Source organism: Hyperolius riggenbachi, chromosome 12, assembly GCF_040937935.1.
Source record: "Hyperolius riggenbachi isolate aHypRig1 chromosome 12, aHypRig1.pri, whole genome shotgun sequence".
Classification (NCBI taxonomy): domain Eukaryota; kingdom Metazoa; phylum Chordata; class Amphibia; order Anura; family Hyperoliidae; genus Hyperolius; species Hyperolius riggenbachi.
The window spans coordinates 172957881-172980286 of NC_090657.1; the positions used below are offsets into that span (position 1 = coordinate 172957881).

Below are 22406 nucleotides of genomic sequence, written 5' to 3' on the forward strand. Positions count from 1 at the left end.
CAGAATGCGCACAATGCGTGGGTCGCGTTCAATGCAGTCCTAGGCCGAAGAGGTCATAGCCTAGGGTCACAAAAACCTGTTTATTTGGGCAATTTCAATGGTGGCGAGTCTGACGTACATAAATCGCAGCAATGGCCGTTAGCAACGTCTAAATCTCACGAAATGTCTCATGCAGGTAAAAGACATATTGTTAGACTTGGGCTCCAAAGATGGGTTCCCTACATCTCTGCAAACCAGAGTTACAGGGCTCCAAATTTGGTAAAATCCCCCATAGGCTTTCATTGGGCCTCCTATTTACAGTTCCAAAATCTCACATCTTTTCAAAGGGCAATTGCTCAGCAGTGGCAAATTTTCTAGCATTGTAGGGACCCTTAGGGGGAACGTGACTGGTGAGTTTCGGGCCCCTAGGCCGAAGAGGTCATAGCCTAGGGTCACAAAAACCTGTTTATTTGGGCTATTTCAATGGTAGTGATGGTGACGTACATAAATCTCAGCCATGGCCGTTAGCAACGTCTGAATTTCACGAAATGTCTCATGCAGGTAGAAGACATATTGTTAGACTTGGATTCCAAAGATGGGGTCCCTACATCTCTGCAAACCAGAGTTACAGGGGTCCAAAATTGGTAAAATCCCCCATAGGCTTTCATTGCCTCCCTATTTCACTTTCCAAAATCTCACATCTTTTCAAAGGGCAATTGCTCAGCAGTGGCAAATTTTCTAGCATTGTAGGGACCCTTAGGGGGAACATGACTGGTGAGTTTCGGGCCCCTAGGCCGAAGAGGTCATAGCCTAGGGTCACAAAAACCTGTTTATTTGCGCTATTTCAATGGTAGTGATGCTGACGTACATAAATCTCATCCATGGCCGTTAGCAACATCTGAATTTTACGAAATGTCTCATGCAGGTAGAAGACATATTGTTAGACTTGGATTCCAAAGATGGGGTCCCTACATCTCTGCAAACTAGAGTTACAGGGGTCCAAAATTGGTAAAATCCCCCATAGGCTTTTATTGCCTCCCTATTTCACTTTCCAAAATCTCACATCTTTTCAAAGGGCAATTGCTCAGCAGTGGCAAATTTTCTAGCATTGTAGGGACCCTTAGAGGGAACATGACTGGTGAGTTTCGGGCCCCTAGGACGAAGAGGTCATAGCCTAGGGTCACAAAAACCTGTTTATTTGGGCTATTTCAATTGTAGTGATGCTGACGTACATAAATCTCAGCCATGGCCGTTAGCAACGTCTGAATTTCACGAAATGTCTCATGCAGGTAGAAGACATATTGTTAGACTTGGATTCCAAAGATGGGGTCTCTACATCTCTGCAAACCAGAATTACAGGGCTCCAAAATTGGTAAAATCCCCCATAGGCTTTCATTGGGCCTACTATTTACCGTTCCAAAATCTCACACCATTTCAAAGGGCAATGGCTCAGCAGTGGCAAAACTCACCAGTCATGATCCCCCTAAGGATCCCTACAATGCTAGAAAATTTGGTACTGCTGAGCCATTGCCCTTTGAAAAGATGTGAGATTTTGGAAAGTGAAATAGGGAGGCAATAAAAGCCTATGGGGGATTTTACCAATTTTGGACCCCTGTAACTCTGGTTTGCAGAGATGTAGGGACCCCATCTTTGGAATCCAAGTCTAACAATATGTCTTCTACCTGCATGAGACATTTCGTGAAATTCAGACGTTGCTAACGGCCATGGCTGAGATTTATGTACGTCACCATCACTACCATTGAAATAGCCCAAATAAACAGGTTTTTGTGACCCTAGGCTATGACCTCTTCGGCCTAGGGGCCCGAAACTCACCAGTCATGTTCCCCCTAAGGGTCCCTACAATGCTAGAAAATTTTCCACTGCTGAGCAATTGCCCTTTGAAAAGATGTGAGATTTTGGAAAGTGAAATAGGGAGGCAATAAAAGCCTATGGGGGATTTTACCAATTTTGGACCCCTGTAACTCTGGTTTGCAGAGATGTAGGGACCCCATCTTTGGAATCCAAGTCTAACAATATGTCTTCTACCTGCATGAGACATTTCGTGAAATTCAGACGTTGCTAACGGCTATGGCTGAGATTTATGTACGTCAGCATCACTACCATTGAAATAGCCCAAATAAACAGGTATTTGTGACCCTAGGCTATGACCTCTTCGGCCTAGGGGCCCGAAACTCACCAGTCATGTTCCCCCTAAGGGTCCCTACAATACTAGAAAATTTGCCACTGCTGAGCCATTGCCCTTTGAAAAGATGTGAGATTTTGGAAAGTGAAATAGGGAGGCAATAAAAGCCTATGGGGGATTTTACCAATTTTGGACCCCTGTAACTCTGGTTTGCAGAGATGTAGGGACCCCATCTTTGGAATCCAAGTCTAACAATATGTCTTCTACCTGCATGAGACATTTCGTGAAATTCAGACGTTGCTAACGGCCATGGCTGAGATTTATGTACGTCACCATCACTACCATTGAAATAGCCCAAATAAACAGGTTTTTGTGACCCTAGGCTATGACCTCTTCGGCCTAGGGGCCCGAAACTCACCAGTCATGTTCCCCCTAAGGGTCCCTACAATGCTAGAAAATTTGCCACTGCTGAGCAATTGCCCTTTGAAAAGATGTGAGATTTTGGAACTGTAAATAGGAGGTCCAATGAAAGCCTATGGGGGATTTTACCAAATTTGGAGCCCTGTAACTCTGGTTTGCAGAGATGTAGGGAACCCATCTTTGGAGCCCAAGTCTAACAATATGTCTTCTACCTGCATGAGACATTTCGTGAGATTCAGACATTGCTAACGGCCATTGCTGCGATTTATGTACGTCAGGCTCGCCACCATTGAAATTGCCCAAATAAACAGGTTTTTGTGACCCTAGGCTATGACCTCTTCAGCCTAGGACTGCATTGAACACGACCCACGCATTGTGCGCATTCTGGACAACACCAATTACTGGGTTTATACCCTTCTGGATCCACGGTACAAACACAATGTTCCAAAACTGCTTGAAGAAAGAGTCAGACAGGTCAAAATGGAAGAATACCAGCAGGCCCTTGTGGAGACTTTAGAGAGGAGATTGACATCCTCCCCCTCCTCTAGCCAGTTGTACGCCGACAGACTGACTTCCGCAAACCCAGGACGACCAGGAGGGCAGCAAACAACACAAGCCGCAGCTAGTGCCCAAAAGGGAATGGTATCGGCAGTGTCCTTGGAGTGGAAAAAGTTTCTGACACCCATGCAGCAGCACACAGAACAGCAAGCGTGCAGATCCACCTACAACACCGATCGCCTGGAGAAGATGGTCAAGGACTACATGTCAGATGGCATAGCTGTGTTGAACAATCCATCTGCACCCTTCAACTATTGGGTATCGAAGCTAGACACCTGGCACAAACTGGCAATGTACGCAATAGAGGTGCTGGCTTGCCCGGCAGCCAGCGTTATGTCGGAACGCTGTTTCAGTGCTGCCGGAGGCATCGTCACAGATCGGCATATCCGCCTCTCCACAGAAAATGCAGACCGTCTGACTCAAATTAAAATGAATCAATCCTGGATTGGAAACGACTACGCAACACTCCCGGACCCCAACCAAGTAACATGAACAATGAACATCTGTGATGGGTTAGCGTTTCCGGTCCCTGTTTATTGAACCTCTCATCTGTATTACATTTATGACTGCATGGCGACAAAATGCAAATTGCTATCCGCACGCTTCTTGTCCTCATGCAAGGCCTGGGTTGTTGTGTCTCAAAGCGTGGCCTTCTCCTCCTGCGCCACCCTCCTCCTGTTCCATCATGTGTGCTGCTGCTGGGTTAGCGTTACCGGTCCCTTTTCCTGGAACCTCTTATATGTATTACATTTATGACTGCATGCCGACAAAAAGCATGTTACCTGTGCAAAGAAAACAGACATTTCCCGCATTAAAAGACAGTTTTCCCTTTGAAACTTTAAAATCGATTTTCTCAAAAACTATAAGCTCTTTTTGCTAAATTTTTTCCCTCTTGTACCCACTCCCAAGGTGCACATACCCTGCAAATTTGGGGTATGTAGCATGTAAGGAAGCTTTACAAAGCACGAAAGTTCGGGTCCCCATTGACTTCCATTATGTTCGGAGTTCGGGTCGAACACCCGAACATCGCGGCGATGTTCGGCGAACGTTCGCGAACCCGAACATCTAGGTGTTCGCCCAACACTAGTCCTGGCCAGTTGGGGAACTCTCTTCCGAGAAACTAGCAGGTGTAAAAGCATCGCTGAGAGATCCGGAGTGGCGGATCATATCGGTGGAGTTGACTGTTCTCCTCCTTACCCCTCCCACACTAAGCCACTCCATTGTCTCCCCCCATCCTCCAGAGCAACTGATGCCTCCTTAGGCTGGGGAGGGACTGAGTCCTGATCCCTGTGGGATGACAGTAAGGACCCATTCACACTTAGGCGATTAGCAGGCATTTACTGCTTATTGCCAGTGATCGCAAGCGCAATGTTAACTACATGGCAGTGATCTCACTGCTGCAATCACCAGCGATTCCCGATTAGCGCTAAACGCAAACACGCATTTTATTTATTTTTTTGCATTTTTTGAGCGATTGCTATTACACTGTATTTCAATCGTGAATCACAATCAATCAAAAAAACGATAAAATGTCCTGTGAAAGATATGCGTTTTATGGCGTAAAAATCGCTGGCACAAAATACTAGCACTAATCGCTAGCATTTTGCATTTCTAAGTGTGAACGGGGCCTAATTGTGCGTGTGTATGCATTCACCGATAAGTAATGATAATTATAATTTGCCTACTTTGTGATTTTTTTTACAGCCTTTAGATTTTATAATTCATGTTTTGAATCTCTGACGAGTATAAGGAGTCATTTGCCTTCCTCAGTGTATGTGACCACCATGAATGTCGGTTGATTGACATGTTTATTCTGCTTCCAACTGTCATTTTACAGAACTGATTTTTAAATGAAACTGTTTTTTCTGGGCAACAGATGAATACATGGGGCTTGATTCACAAAGCGGTGCTAACAGTTAGCACGCTGGTGAAAAGCCCTTTATCACGCCTAAACTCAGTTTAGGCATGATCCGTTTAGGTGTGATAAGTTTAGGCGTGATAGGTTTAGGCGTGATAACTATAGCACCAACTGGGTTAGCACCGCAGTGCACAGCTGATCAAAAGTTTTGTGCTAGCAAAGTCTGGTGCACTTCGCATAGAGTTTAATGGCGCTGCTTTGCGTGCGGTCTAAACTTATCACGCCTAAACTGGCTTTTCACCAGCGTGGTGCAATGGTTATCACGCCTAAAGTCTTTTAGGCGTACTAACTGGGTTAGCACCGCTTTGTGAATCGAGCCCATGCTCTTCACACAAGACTCTGAGATACAGGTTTATCTTTCTCACTAGAAGAGCTATACTAGACATACTCAAATCATCCACCACCAATATCACATGACTGGAGAACAGGTGTTATAAGGTTGCTAAGTAAACAGTATCCTTTTATTTTTAAAAAATGTACAAAAGGTTACTATAAGGCCCAGTTCACACTTGTGTTGAAGTGGCAAATGGATCCGTGAAAACGGATCTGATCACCGGACGATTCCGTTTCCCCACATACCCCCAGAATCCCACCCCCAAAGTGTATTTTTCTATTTAGAACGGTCCGTTTGTTCACTAGTGTGAACAAATGTTCCAGTTTCTCATTATCCCCAATGCAGTGCTTTAGCTTCTGTTCCGCTGGGCTCGGCTGTCCGGAAAAATTAGTGCAGCAGCTAACTTGCGGTCCATTCAGCGGATCATGTAGAACAGACCCGTTTGAACGGACGGATATGAACGGATCCATAGGTTAGCATTGGCTCCATTTGCATCCGTTCTCTTTCGATCCGGAAACAGACCAGGTTTTTTTTTTAACTCTAATGTAACCGGGCCTCACTGCTTTAAAAGGATACATAAGGCAGGAAAACACTATAAAAACTTTTACCTCCATGTATCCAGGGTGCTAGGCAGTGGTGGCCCGCATCCTCCTTTTAACCCCCCACCACCACCACCAACCCAGTGCTGCATTTTCCATACCTCCCAACTTTTTGAGATGAGAAAGAGGGACACTTAAGCCATGCCCCTGCCACACCCCTGATCACGCCTTTAGTCACACCTCTAGTCAGTGTCACGCATACCATAAAGATTCCAAATATGTTGTTTTATAATTCAAACCACAGTGGTCCTTTCTATCCTGCTTCATTTTCCATCATATTAACATTTTAAAATTAGTAATATATCAATTTAAAGGAAAGAAATAAAGTCAATAAAACACATTTTTAGTAGAGAAATGTATATATTTACATAGAAAGAGGGACAAAGTCCTGAAAGAGGGACAAATGAGGAGGAAAGAGGGACAGGGCTCCCAAAGACAGTTGGGAGCTATGATTTTCTAATAAAAAGTTCTGCACTAGGCCCCGAATGTCCTTGCTCTAGCGCATAATTATATGACTATCACGCTTTGTATCTACTTATCTAAAGTGACCAGATTTTTGTGGGTCCAACCTGGGACGGGGAGGGGGGGCGCGGGGGGGGGGGGGGGGCGAAAAGTGGGGAGGACTGAGGAGCGCCGCGGCGGAAAATGGGCGTGGCCACGACATTGTATGGGCGGAGCTAACGTAATGATGTAACAGCGAGGCATAAGAAAGCAGTGTTTACGCCATGATGTGGACAAACGAGACTTTGCTTCATGGGTGTGCAGAAACTGTGTGATGCTAATAGTATACCAGAACCACAAAGCAGCAAACATAGCCATCTATGACCATTAAATAATAAATGCAGTAACAGTTACCCCGGACACCAGAAAATAAACGCAATGGGCAACATGTCAGCACAAAATAAACGCAATGCGGGCAAACATGTCAGTACAAAATAAACGCAATGCGGGCAAACATGTCAGTACAAAATAAACGCAATGCGGGCAAACATGTCAGTACAAAATAAACGCAATGCGGGCAAACATGTCAGTACAAAATAAATGCAATGCGGGCAAACATTTCACCAGAAAATAAACGCAATGCGGGCAAACATTTCACCAGAAAATAAACGCAATGCGGGCAAACATTTCACCAGAAAATAAACGCAATGCGGGCAAACATTTCACCAGAAAATAAACGCAATGCGGGCAAACATTTCACCAGAAAATAAACGCAATGCGGGCAAACAATTTACCAGAAAATAAACGCAATGCGGGCAAACATTTCCCCAGAAAAAAAACGCAATGCGGGCAAACATTTCCCCAGAAAAGAAACACAATGCGGGCAACATGTCAGTACAAAATAAACGCAATGCGGGCAAACATGTCAGTACAAAATAAACGCATTGCGGGCAACATGTCAGTACAAATTAAAACGCAATGCGGGCAAACATTTCACCAGAAAATAAACGCAATGCGGGCAAGCATTTCACCAGAAAATAAACGCAATGCAGGCAAACATTTCACCAGAAAATAAACGCAATGCGGGCAAACATTTTACCAGAAAATTAACGCAATGCGGACAAACATTTCCCCAGAAAAGAAACGCAATGCGGGCAAACATTTCCCCAGAAAAAAAACGCAATGCGGGCAAACATTTCACCAGAAAAGAAACGCAATGCGGGCAAACATTTCACCAGAAAAGAAACGCAATGCGGGCAAACATTTCACCTGGAAAAGAAAGCATTTACTCACCTGGCAGAAGTCTCCGGCCTCTGACGCGCTGCTCCCGGGACCACCTTCCTCCTGCTCGTCTCCCGCGCTGACAGGGCTATGGCAAGATGGTGCCCGAAGCCCTGTACTGGAGACACAAATAGTCTCCAGTACAGGGCTTCGGCAGCCATCGTTCCGTAGCCCCGCTCGCCTGCCGGTGTCGGAACAGACACCGAAGACTAAGGAGGCTGGAGCGGGGCTGCAGGCAATGAACTGGCACGGCGTCTATAGACGCCGCTGCCAGTTCATGAGGATAGAGTGGCCAGAGTCCCGAGGCCGGGACGTCCCGCTGCTGAAAGCGGGACGTTTCCCGGGACCTCATGCAGCCTGGGACAGCGGACCCCGAATCCAGGACGCGTCCCGGGCAATCCGGGACATCTGGTCACTCTGGACTTGATGCAATTTACCCTATTTGTATAGTTTCCCCTTTAAAAGAAGAGTGTTCAGATATTTTTGGGCTCACATGGTCTCTCTCTCCTCCTTTCTCTATCCCTTGATTTAGTTTATAGTAAATCGAAGGAACCCGCTTCTCCGTATACCAAGCCAATACCCTTATTTGGCCACAAGATGGCAATGGTGCAAACCAACATACAGGCCAAAATAAGGAGGTTTTGCTGCACATCATTGCTTGGCAACCACCTTGCGAGACAGAGGCCTGAAATGCAGCACGTTGAGTGGCGAGGATACGCCAAAAAAGACAGAAGTCGGCAGCACGTGCCACACTGGAATCCAATGACACGCTGGTATGAGGGCCCTCATCTGGAGCTCTCTTCCACACAGGGTTGCCAAGCGTCTGTCAATTCACGGACAGTCAGTAAAAAATGAGGCAAATTAGTCCCGTCCGTACTGCCCGTATTTTTGCACTGTGTGTCCGTTTAATTTACTTAGCAAGTCGGCATGTGCATTCTTGCAATTGTGATGTACTGCAGCTCCTCCCTCTTGCTGAAATACATCACTCAGCCTCACCCCTTGCAGCCAGTAAGATCCCTTATCTCTGTAGTCTGTACTGGCGTCCTCCAGCGTGCCTGGCTCCGCCTCCAGCCTCGTGAGCTTTCTTCAGATGACTGGGACAGCATGGGGACAGAAACAAGTGAGTCACAATTGGGCTCACTACACCTCGGAGGGTCTGGCCAGCATGCAGCACAGTAGCTGGCTCAGTAAATGCTGTCCCTCCTCACATTCCATCGGGGCTGCTCTGGTCTGGCTGACGGTGTGGTGAAATGTTTTGCAACTTTATCAGATTTTGCAACCGGTTGCACTTATTTATAGGTATAGCTATCAGAAAGTGTAACCTAACCATTGACTTTAACCTATCTGTATCAGAAAATGCAACCCAACCAAACCCTATTCTCACACAGAACCCTCCCCTCTTGCTCAACTAATAACCCCCCTGGAGGGAACAATCCCCCCTCTTGCCCAACTAATAACCCCCCCTGGAGGGAACAATCCCCCCTCTTACTCAACTAATAACCCCCCCTGCAGGGAACAATCCCCCCTCTTGCTCAACTAATAACCCCCCTGGAGGGAACAATCCCCCCTCTTGCCCAACTAATAACCCCCCCTGGAGGGAACAATCCCCCCTCTTGCTCAACTAATAACCCCCCCTGCAGGGAACAATCCCCCCTCTTGCTCAACTAATAACCCCCCCCTGGAGGGAACAATCCCCCTTGTAGCTCAATGGGATCTGTGGTTGCAAAAAATTACAGGCGTGTTAACAGAGAGGAGCCACGCCTACACAGTCATACACTGTCCTCTATGGCAAGTTGCAAAATATGATGGGTAGCTAAATTTTTCACTACAGCGGCTGTCTGTGACCACTGACCAGGTCACATATAGGCCATTCATGCCTGTATTCAGCATCAAATGCAGAGCAAATTCACAGTTCCCTCTATTCAGGGGTTTCCTGCTGCAGTGTATGTGTGAGAGGTGAGGAACAGTTCAATCACTGCTAAATGAGTGGAAAAAAAAATATATATATATATTTTCAATGTGTAGTGGCATTGTTTTCTCCCATCCTGCCACTTCTGCCAGCATCTTTCTAAGGCGTTTGTTCACTGCTCTTTCTATACAGTATAGCAGACCTCCGCTGTGGCAGCGCTGATGAATTCAGGGACATGAGCGTATTATCTATCGTGACAGGAAACTATGAACTGCATCAGCAAGGATCACTTATTATTTAGCATTTATATAGTGCTGATATCTTCTGCAGCGCTTTACAGAGTACATAGTCATGTCACCGATTGTCCTCAGAGGAGCTCACAATCTAATCCCTACCATAATCATAGTCTAATGTCCGACCATAATATTATTATTATGTATTTACATATGTATTCATATAGCACTGACATCTTCTGCTGCACTTTACAGAGTGCATAGTCAATGCTACCGACTGTCCTCAGAGGTGCTCACAATCTAATCCCTACCATAGCCTAATGTCTTATAATAATATTATTATTATGTATTTATATAGCAGTAACATATTCTGCAGTACTTTGCAGAGTACATAAGTCATGTCACTGACTGTCCTCAGAGGAGCTCACAATCTAATCCTACCATAGTCATAGTCTAATATCTTACCATATTATTATTATTATTATTATTATTATTATTATTATTATTATTATTATTATTATTATTATTATTATTATTATGTAGCATATAGCACTTACATCATGTTTCTTTTATGGGTAAACAATTCTTCTCAGTTCAGTAGGGCTGTTTCACATGACCTTTATGCAGTAATCACTTGCTTTAGCTATGTTTCTTCTTCCCGAAATAAACAATAAGTTCTCTAAAAAGCCCGCTACTGACTCCACCCTTGACTCCGCCCCCTGCCCGTCCAAAATTTGGGGTGTCCAGATTTTTTTACCATTTTGTACAGTAAAAATGAGAAATTGGGTTGGCATCCCCGCTTCCACAGCCTGTTCGTCATGCTCCAAACCTGGCAGGGGAGGACTGGCCCAGGGGGACGGGGGGCAACTGCCCCCCGGGCCGCCCGAATCTTAAGTAATTAGGGCCAGCCGCTGCTATATGCAGCGGCTGCAGACATACCACAAGTGACAGGTTCGCAGTGGGGATCGCAACCTCGCGCGATATTTCCCGGCAAGTTGAAGTATCCAATCAGAGAAGGGGCTTAGGCGGCCGGCTGTGGTGTGCCCTTGTGCGTGGCTGCACCTGCGGTGGATGTGAGCGGCACAAGGACACAAATAGCTTAGGTCCTCTCCGGCCCGGTGGGTTGACCCTGCTTGACTCCGCCCCCCGCCTGGAGCCATTGCCGCCCGCAACGTGCTGCTGTGCCTGCGGTGTCATCGGAGTGAGCTGTCTCACTCTTCAGCTTTCTGTGCTGGGGGGGCTGGGGGCCTGGAGCTGTGGCTACGAGTGGCTGGCTGGCCTGGCTGGAGGAGTCGGACACAGTCCTCCCCTGTGCTGCTGTGCCTGAGGTGTCGTCGGAGTGAGCTGTCTCACTCTTCAGCTTTCTGTGCTGGGGGGGCTGGGGGCCTGGAGCTGCGGCTTCGAGTGGCTGGCTGGCTGGCTGTCTTGGCTGGAGGAGTCGGACACTCTGGGGGCTGGGAGTCGGAGATGCCACCTATAGCTGCTTGCTGCTGTGGAGGAGGAGGAGGAGGTGTAGGACTGAGGAGACAGGAGGATAGAGGAGGTCGGGTCCAGGTCGCCAGAGGAGAAGGTGGTTTTTATAAATTTTGTTTCTGTACTTCTTCTCCCTTCTTGTCACTGAGTTACTCACACTTTGCTGCCTGCCTGCTACTGCTGTCAAATTCAATTCTCTGCCCAGGCCAGTTTTTTGTGTGATAATCATCCCCATTCTGACCCTGGCCTGAGGGGGAACGTTTTTTCTTCTTGTGGTGTGATTGGCGGCAGGGGAGGGGGGAGGCAGGCAGTTAGGCACTGTCAAACAGGTAGTTGGAAGGGGGGGGGGGTTAGGTGTCAGACAAGTAGTTTGTACGGTGGATGGGCAGGAGTGGGGTTAGGCATCACCAGGTAGGTAGGTTTGTGTGTGTGTGTGTGTGGGGGGGGGGGGGGTTGTTTACAGGAGTTATCAGGCATTTTTAATGAAATAAGTGCTACTTACCCGGGGCTTCCTCCAGCCCCACGCTCCCAGCATGTCCTTCGCCGCAGCTCTGCAGTCAGCCATTCGCTGCCGCTGCCTCCCAGTCCCCGGCGATGGCACCAGTCCGACCTGGATGTCGGCCTGTACTGCGCCTGTTCAAGCAGCACTGTCAATCACCGCCACATAGACCGGAGTGTACTGCGCAGGTGCAGTAGTTCTGCGTCTGCACAGTACGCTCTGGTCCATGTGGCGGTGATTGACAGCGCAGCTCGCACAGGCGCAGTCGGCCTGACGTCATCGCCGGGGGCTGGGAGGCAGCGGCAGCGAACAGCTGACTGCAGAGCAGCGGCAAGGGACATGCTGGGAGCTTGGGGCTGGACGAGCCCTGGGTAAGTAGCACTTATTTTCATTAAAAAAAAAAAAAGCCTGATAACTCCTGGTTAGGCATAAGACACAGACAGGTAGATTGTGCGGAGAAATGGGGTTAGGCATCAGGTACATAGTGTGTGTGTGTGTGTGTCTGGGGCTGGGGCTGTTAGTCATCACAATTTGAAGATTTGCACACAAGAAAGATATGGCTTTGGGCTGGGGATGCCGTGAAACGGGCCTCTAGTTTGTGTTGTCCCCCCAGGCCAAAAGGTCCCAGTCCTCCCCTGAAACCTGGCCATCTTCCAACGCACTCTTAAAACACACTTTTTCAGACAAGCTTATAACATTTTATAGCCCCCTATTTACTTACTGTTCACAATCTAATCAGAAGCAAAGGCTCACTGCCTCATCTAGGCCCCCCCCCCCCCCCCCCCATCTAGTGTGTCCCCTGCCCCCACAACCCTTTAGATTGTAAGCTTGTAAGGGCAGGGTCATCCTCCTAATGTTTACTGTTTTTGTTGCAATAGTGGTGCTGCTTGAGACTCTGCTGTACATTTTTTTGGGTTGTACCTATGTTCCCCTTGTCGTCTTATTGTGCTTTATAAAGCGCTACAAAATATACTTGCGCTGTATAAATAATAATAACACAGCAAGTGAGCACTTCACTCCCTTGGACGAAATGGCTGTTAGGTTGCTCCGTCCCTGGCACAGACTAAGTAGATGCCATCAGGCCCGCCATCAGGGGGGTACAACCGTGACTTCCGTCACGGGCCCGGGCCGGGCCCAGGGCCCGCAGCCTCGGGCCCCCCCGCCAGGCATCAACCTGCTGTCTCTTCCGGCTCCCCCTCCCCCAGCGGCCGTCGCTGTTAATACCTTCACAGCGGCCGCTCTCCCCTCTCCGGCGCCTGTACTTTCCAGCAGCATCTCTCGGCTGCTGTGTGTGTGATGATGCGACAGGAAGCATGGCTCGGTTCCCATAGTAACGGTGATACACATCGCCGTTACAGGAAGCCGCTGCTCTGGTTCCTGCTGCATCATCACACACAGCAGCCGAGAGATGCTGCTGGAAAGTACAGGCGCCGTAGAGGGGAAAGTGGCCGCTGTGAAGGTAACAGCGGCGGGGGCGAGCGGGGGGCACCACCTACCCATACTGGGGAACTATACTGGGGCACTATACTGGCTATACTGGGGCACTACACTGGCTATACTGGGGCGCTATACTGGCTATACTGGGGCACTGTACTGGCTATACTGGGGCACTGTACTGGCTATACTGGGGCACTATACTAGCTATACTGGGGCACAATAGTGGGGCAACTATACTAGCTATACTGGGGCACTATACTAACTATACTGGGGAACTATACTAGGGCACTATACTGGCTATACTGGGGCACAATACTGGGGGCAACTATACTAGCTATACTGGGGCACTATACTGGCTATACTGGGGCACTATACTGGCTATACTGGGGGACTATACTAGCTATACTGGGGCACTATACTGGCTATACTGGGGCACTATACTAGCTATACTGGGGCACTATACTAGCTATACTGGGGCACTATACTAGCTATACTGGGGCACTATACTGGCTATACTGGGGCACTATACTAGCTATACTGGGGCACTATACTAGCTATACTGGGGCACTATACTAACTATACTGGGGCACTATACTGGCTATACTGGGGCACTATACTGGGGCTCTAGACTGGCTATACTGGGGCACTATACTAGCTATACTGGGCACTATACTAGCTATTCTGGGACACTATACTGGGACACTATACTGGGACACTATACTGGGACACTATACTGGCTATACTGGGGCACTATACTGGCTATACTGGGGCACTATACTGGCTATACTGGGGCACTATACTGGCTATACTGGGGCACTGTACTAGCTATACTGGGGCACTATACTAGCTATACTGGGGCACAATAGTGGGGGCAACTATACTAGCTATACTGGGGCACTATACTGGCTATACTGGGGCACTATACTGGCTATACTGGGGCACTGTACTGGCCATACTGGGGCACTGTACTAGCTATACTGGGGCACAATAGTGGGGGCAACTATACTAGCTATACTGTGGCACTATACTAGCTATACTGGGGCACTATACTGGGGCACTGTACTAGCTATACTGGGGCACAATAGTGGGGGCAACTATACTAGCTATACTGGGGCACTATACTAGCTATACTGGGGCACTATACTGGCTATACTGGGGCACTATACTGGCTATACTGGGGCACTGTACTGGCTATACTGGGGCACTGTACTGGCTATACTGGGGCACTGTACTGGGCGTGCACAGCAGTCTGTAGGGGGGCCCAGGCTTGATGTTGTGTGAGGGGCCCCAAAATTTCTGATGGCGGCCCTGGATGCCATCCTTACACACCGCCAATCCACATCTAAGAGATGCAAGTATTATGGAGGCTTGCACCGCACAGCTCCACTCCATGTCAGCATGCTTTGCGATATACCTGAATGTGTTCACAGTATATGGAATAGGGTCTTTTGAAGAATCACAAGTAAAGAGGTGTCTTTTTATCCATCTTGTGCCTGCCTTGTCTTTGGTACTTCAGCAAACAGAATGTGCGCTCACTGCTCCAACGTGTGAGACATGGATCCAAAACCAGTTCTCCAGGACGTGCTCACAGCTACAAGGAGATCCAGGCTAGACAGTGAAGCATACATGAACAACATTCGCCAAGTACAGTCCAAATGCAGGTCATTTATTGAAAAGTCCTATGCAATTCCCTGTCATGCATATGCATTAATACTGGATTGGTGTGTGGTGCAGAGATGTGGGTGCTCAGGCACAAAGGATTGGCAGAGTAGACCCGGATGTCTCCCCAGACCCTCCACAGCAGAGTAACGCAGCAGGCAGCATTACTCTCCATCTCCAGCGTCCACTCTCCAAGTCCGGAAACATCTTCTCTTCCAGGCGTCTCCCCCTAGCATCTGAGAATTATAGGATTTCTAGCGTCTGATTCATTCTTAGACACTAGTGGGAGAGGCCTGCAAGAAAAGATGTCTACAGACTCCGGGGACTAAGCGGCCGGAACAGCTGAGTATTGCAGCCTGCTGTACAACTCTGCGGGAAAGGGGGAGGGGAGAACATCCAGGGCACCCCAAAATAGATCAATGGCACATGCTATCACTGGCGTAGTTAAGGAGCTGTGGGCCCCGATGCAAGTTTTACATTGTAGCCCCTCAAGCACTCTATACATAACAGTTGGTACGGCGCACCAAAACCTGCCAATGGCATTTACAGTGTCCGAGGTTCAAAAAAGGAATGGGGAACAGTTTGCTAATGATTACCACTATAAAAAGTATCTATAGAAGTGATTGTTATGAGCACAGGACCATTAGAAAGCAAACACTGCAGTTGAGGGAGGGCCCCTCCGGCCCAAGGGTCCCGATGCTGTAGCAACCTCTGCACCCCCTATTGCTACGCCCCTGCATGCTACACAGACAGATCTATTGCACTTGCTTGGTGCTTTTAGTAAACTTCCAAGCCTTCTTACCGATTGCGATTTTGCATTGCAGTATTCTGCAATTTTTTGGTAAATACATTTTGTGACTCTCATTTTAGTGAATGAGAATCACAACACAATCACTAGGAAAATGTTACATGCAGCACGTTTGCGATCGTCAAAAATCACAAGCATGCCGTAATCACAGCAGTGTGAGTAATCCCATAGGATTATTCATATAGCAGCACTTTGCTGATCACCTGCAGTCACCAAAGCACAAATCGCAGGCCAAAAGTGCCCGAGGGTGAAGTCAGCCTTCAGATGTTTTGTCTGTCTACAACTACACAACTATACACTTTCAAAATAAAAGTTGGTTGTTGGTTTTAAGACTGAATCTCTTCTATAACACTGGTCAGGGCCGCCATCAGAAATTTTGGGCCCACCCACTGGTTGCTGTGCCTGCCCACTAGCCACCCCACCCCGGTGTCTGTGCGTGAAGTGTGCTGCGGCAAAAAATGTGCATGGCTCCGATACTGAAGAAAGCAGTATGCACAGCGTGATGCGGCAAAAAGTGGGCGTGACCATGGCATGTTGTGGGTGGAGCCAAATACTAGCAAAATACAGGTAGTCCCCGGTTAACAAATGAGATAGGGATTTGTAGGTCCGTTCTTATCCTTTATCCATTCTCTTTTGTCCCCCTCTTATCTTCCTGTGCATCTTTTGTCCACCTCTGTCTCACCTCAGTTTGTGCCTCTTTTGTGTCCTTCTGTGTGACCTCATGTTCCCATCTCATCTCTTTTCTCCCTGTGCCTCTTTTGTCTGCCTCTGTTCCCCCTGTGCCTCTTTTATCCCCCTGTGTTACCCCAGATGCCCTGGGCCCATCACTGCAGTGTCAGTTGTCCCCCCTGATGGCTGCCCTGACACTGGTACTTCATTCCTCTTTGGGCAAAGACATGTAGGACCACAAGCGTGTCTGCTACTCCTTATTGGTGGGAGCTGCCCTTCCATTTGTTGTTGCTAAATTGTATCTTGTATACATTAAATTACAATCTCAGAATGTAATACAAAAAGACAAGTTACATTTTTTATTTCATTATTTTATTATAACTATGTAAATAGTATAATGCTGTTGCCCAAGTGAGTAGATGGTGGAAGCTGGTATGTGTCCCAAAACAACTCACCAACCCTCACTGGCAAATTATATACGACTTAAAGCGTTCAGCTTCTATCTGGCGGGACTTCTGTGCCTCAGATTTGTGATATCCAGCACAGTTATGGTCTTGCTTGGTTTTTCCTGTGGTAGTTCTGGAATGGGGGCTGCGCCTCTCCGGACTCCACAGCTTTCCAGTTTATGCGGCTGAGGAACGGCTCTTTCCTCAAGTTTTTCACCAGTTCTTTACGGTCTTTCTGTTTTTTGCACAGGAGCTTCTCTAGGAAGTCTTCCAGCGTGAGGTCCATCACCTCTGAGAAATCTGGTAAATCGTTACAAATGGAGCGTCTAACGGCAGATTCTTCATCATAACAATCCACCATGAATGGGTGTTTGTTGCATGCCATCTCACAAAGCACGACTCCCATAGAGAAGTAATCTATGGTGTGGCCGTAGTCCATCTCTAGGCACACCTCCGGGGCCATATAGTACACGGCCCATTCACGTGATCCTTTAATCGTGTCGTGCTGAAACACATTTTGTGCTGCTAGGCCGAAGTCAGCTATCTTTATATTCCCGACTCCGTCCAGAAGGATGTTATTTGGCTTGATGTCTCGGTGGATTATACCCTTGGAGTGGATGTACTCCAGGCCGATGATCATCTGTGCAGCAAATAGTCTGATGGAAGAGAAATAAAATAATTATTAGCATAACATGTTCAATACACAAATAAAGCAGAAAGATGTATCCATGTGGCTAGGTGCACACATAGCAAAAACGCTAGCGTTGCGCAAACCGCTGCGTCTTATGCACCATGGGCCGCATAAAAAAAATGCATGGGTGTGCGTTTGTACTTTAGCATTTTTAAAATCGCTAGTTTTGTTGGATATTATGCATGAACGCATCAAAAACGCACATAATGAAAGTAAATTGAAACGCAATGTATTAAGTTATGTATGCGTTTTTGATGCTTTTTGTTTTAAAAAAATAAAGATATCTGATGTATTTCCGCTTCCTGTTGTCTTCTTAGTAATTTGCATAAATGGAAATATTAAACAGCATAAAATATGCATACAAATCTCACATGCGTTTTGTACCTGCAAACCGCAAATGCATTAAAACGCACGCAAAACGCTTGAAAAACGCATTTGCGTTAAAAATCGGAAACGCACCGAAAAATGCACACAACTTAAAATGAAAACATGACAAAATGCAGCCTTTTTTAACGTTATGTTGTGTGTGCACCCAGCCTTACTCATTCTAAAAAGATCTAATACAAATTTCAGTGTGTGTAAAATGACTTCTCCACAGTGATGTGATGTAAATAAAGCATTTTACCACAACCTTTTCTAATAAGGGTAATTTACAATATGGAATAGTTGTAACAGGAAGACTAGCAGATAACCACACACACACACACACACACACACACACACACACACACACACACACACACACACACACACACACACACACACACACACACACACACACACACACACACACACACACACACACACACACACACACACACACACACACACACACACACACACACACACACACACACACACACACACTGTACACACACACTGTACACACACACACACACACACACACACACACACACACACACACACACACACACACACACACACACACACACACACACACACACACACACTAGTATGCAGAGCAGTGCAGGAAGAAATGTATGCTACCTGCTTGCAGCACCATGTTGCTCTGATATCCTCTCCACAGTGGGTGGCCTCTGTGCTGCACACCTCCACATGGCTACTGGCTCCTCTTCCATGTCATGTGACAGGTATGCAGCATAATGCACAGCTGCTGTGAGGAGGGGAGTGGCACAAGAACAGGTAACATACGCTGCTCCCTGCACTGCTCTGCATATTGGGGATGGGGAGGTGGGACCCCATGGGCTACAGGGGCTTTTATTAACTCCCCAGAGGGGCAGTTGTTAGCTTTATAAAATAGCAGAGCAATCTTACCTCAGGGTTGTTATGTCAAAGCGCTCGTCAGCAACTTTTAGCCGTTCCATCAGTTCCAACAGTTCTCCCCCGCTCATGTACTCCATGGCAATGTAGAGGTAATCCTGTAAAAAAATGGCAGAACAGAAGACAGGTTAAGCATATTATACGGCTATTTTCTCTTTCTGAGGGGTTATATCAAAGACAGCACCAGCACATAAAGGAATGGAGCAGAGGTGATTTCCTTACATTTTTTTGAAAAACAGCTTAAAGGGAACCAGAGAGGAATGGAGCCTGGAAAATAGAAACAGCTTTTATACATACCTGGGGCTTCTTCTAGCCCCATAAGCCTGGATCGCTCCCACGCCGCCATCCTCCGCTTCCTGGAACCGCCGGTACCGGGCCTGTCACTTCCGGCGGACACGGCCAATTGTCCACATCACAGGGGCTCCCTCCATACCCGTAAGCATGAGGCTGCGCAGTAGGCAGCCTCATGCGTACTTGTATAGAGGGAGCTCCGTGTGATGCGGAGAATCGGCCGACTGGCCGACTCGTGGCAATGACGGGACCCGGTGGCTGCGGATCCAGGCAGCAGAGGACGGTGGCGTGGGAGCGATCCATGCGTATGGGGCTGGAGGAAGCCCCAGGTATGTATAAAAGCTGTTTTTTTAACCCTGTCTGGTTCCCTTGAATAGTTGTAATTTTACATTGTGTTCATACAAACATTGAAAACGTTGTCTGTCAGCTAATCTTGATGGAGACTTCTCCCTCTAGTGGTGAGATGCAGCACTGCACCGAATAATATGTCTGAGCAGGTGTCCCATGTGCAATTATTATAACCAAGTCCAGATTTCTGTAAAGCAAATTTATACAAGAAGACGCAAACCATGCGGGATTGTGAGGTGTAAGACCGTAGCCAAAGTCCAAGAAATTTCAAAAGGTCCGCACACTCAGTCAGCTCAAATAAAGCTGTTTATTAACCATCAGGTATCAAATGAACTGACAGGAGGTTTTCGGGGCCACAGCGGGTCCCCTTTATCAAGGCATGTACAGAATAGTAACTGTTTGGTTGCAGTGCTGTACATGCCTTCATAAAGGGGACCTGCTGTGGCCCCGAAACATCACGTTGGTTTATTGAATGGACATTTGGCACCTGATTGGTTTAATGAACAGCTTTGTTTGAGCTGACGGAGTGTGCAGACCTTTTGGAATTTCTCAGATTTCTGTAAAGGCCACAGAGGCCCGGGCCTTGGGTGGCTCCCGCCTGAGATGGCATGGCTGGACATAGAAGAGAGTTTTCTGCATATTGTAGAGGAGGCTGCAAATAGAATATGAAGGCTGCATGTGGGCAGCAACAAGTGGAAGAGGGAAGATGCCGCCTTAGGTGGCTGTACAAGAAAGAGAAGGGCTGCTGATCATAGAGGGGCTATAAGAAAGCTGGTCTAGTGCTGGAAAAAGTATAAATCTGGACTATACCATTGCAGCACCAGGATAAAGGGGTCTCCTACTACACAAGGAGGGCATGTGCAGAGCTGGCACACCTCATGACAGGTATGTAAGTGCCAGCTGGGCATTTATGCTGGATAATCATCTGTTTTACAGAGTGCTGTCTTTATACATTTATCTCTATAAGCTCTTGGGGAATGGAAGGGATGCATGGGTACGGGATCTGGTGAGAGAGCTGATAGTAGAACGGAATAATACTTACCTCTGACTGGAATGTACCAAATAGCTGGGTGATGAAGGGACCCTTCCTAAGGGTCTCCAAGACCTGACATTCCCTGAAGATGAGCTCGGGGTCTTTCTTTTTGACCATTTTTATGGCCAGTTGTTGGTCACTGGCTAGATGGGAAGCAAGGTGAACCTGGAAGAGACAGAGAAGAAAGCTTATTGTTCTATAGATAAGATGGACCGTCACAATACAACAATGCTGCAGGCCGGGGGCTGCCTGTCTATATCTAGTTCCACTGAGACCAATAAAGATGACTATCTAAAGCCATATCTGGTCTGACATCCCCTCCCCCTCCCTCCAGGGAAATCTGTCCAATTACTCACCTTGCCAAATGCTCCCTCTCCAAGACGGTGATGGATCTTGAAGCTGTCCACAGTGAGTGGCGTCCTGATGGTCTGGATTCCACTCGGGCCTTGGAAAAGAAAGAGAAATCACATTAATATCATCATCTACTGAGATTTCCTATAAGCCAAAGCGTATACATAATCAAAGCTTATACATGATTGTAAAGGTAGCCCTACACTGGCAGATGTCTCGCTGAGATTAATAGGTAGTGAGAGATCTGCTTGTGCTCATCCACATCTTTCCTGCCGGGACCTTCTCACACTTATCTCCACTCCTCTATATGTCAGCCAGCATTCTCCCGCATGTGGCCTCTGTGAAATAGTGATGAACCTTCTACCCTAGAATTTCCCCTAAAGGAGAGGTCATGGAGAAATGTGATGGGCTGGTCATGTGATCACAGTGCATGGGCTGTGTTACCCGGGGATAACTTACCTAGGCCGCCACCTCCATTCTAAAGCTCACCATGCCGCTCTTCATCTTCCGGCACTTCCACCTCCTACACTGGAAGTCCTTCTGTAAAGGAAGTGTCAGAGGATGGAGAGCGACGTGGAGCACATCAGAAGGCAGGTGGCAGGCTAGGTGAGTTAGCCCTTGCTTACACTGCCCCACTCACTCCGGGACAATTATTTTTTTTTGTGTGAAATCAATTGGACCAATCATACTGCCTGATTGGGCCCATCACATTGCACAATTTGACCAGTCACATAGCACAATTAGACCAATCAGATAGGACCAATCAAATAGCAAAATTGGATCAATCAGTTTGGACCAATCAAATTGCATGATTGGACTAATCAGATTGGACTAATAACATTGCACAATTGTATCAATCAGATTGGACCAGGCACATTGCATTATTGGACCAATCAGATTGGACCAATCACATTACATAATCAGACCAATCAGATAGGACCACTCACTTTGCACAATTGGACCAATCAGAGTGGCACAATCAAATTCCACAACTGGATATATCAGATTGGACCGATCAAATTGCATGATTGGACCAATTACATTGCATGATTGGGCCAATCAGATTGGACCAATTACATTGCATGATTGGACTAACCACATTGCACAGTGAACCAATTAGCTTTAGGGCTGTACGGTTGGCGGCAATTGGATATATCAGATTGGACCGATCAAATTGCATGATTGGACCAATCAGATTGGACCAATTACATTGCATGATTGGACCAATCAGATTGGACCAATTACATTGCATGATTGGACTAACCACATTGCACAGTGGACCAATTAGCTTTAGGGCTGTACGGTTGGCGGTAGTTTGAAATTATCCAATTAAAATCTATGAGACAAAGTTGGGTCTTTGGTGGGCTGGCCCAGGGGCATGGAGGGTGGAACCATTAAAAAAAAGTGCAAGTAAACCTAAACCGCTAAAGGCCAAAGATGTGCAAAGTTTCACAACTATCCTCCTAAAACTGTAGGAGAAAAAGAGTGTAGAAAATAGCTATATTTTTACTGGCTGGGTTTTTAGCCCCGCCCACTTTTGGGTATCCCAAATAAATGTCAAAATTTCCGCATCAAAGTCAATGA

General features: G+C 47.1%; 2 protein-coding genes across 2 annotated transcripts in view; both read right to left on the reverse strand.

The window, feature by feature from the left end:
- The window catches only part of LOC137541586 (sterile alpha motif domain-containing protein 10-like), a 358765-nt gene that overhangs the window by 183966 nt on the left and 152393 nt on the right, over nucleotides 1-22406 (reverse strand). The window lies entirely within an intron of this gene.
- The window catches only part of LOC137541926 (protein kinase C theta type-like), a 17694-nt gene continuing 12051 nt past the window's right edge, over nucleotides 16764-22406 (reverse strand). Inside the window, exons 2-5 of the mRNA XM_068263493.1 lie at nucleotides 20828-20916; nucleotides 20481-20636; nucleotides 18794-18897; nucleotides 16764-17462 (exon numbers count right to left, since the gene is read on the reverse strand). Coding sequence (XP_068119594.1) covers nucleotides 16907-17462; nucleotides 18794-18897; nucleotides 20481-20636; nucleotides 20828-20916 — 905 coding nt within the window. The 3' untranslated portion in view covers nucleotides 16764-16906. The remainder of the gene's footprint in view (nucleotides 17463-18793; nucleotides 18898-20480; nucleotides 20637-20827; nucleotides 20917-22406) is intronic.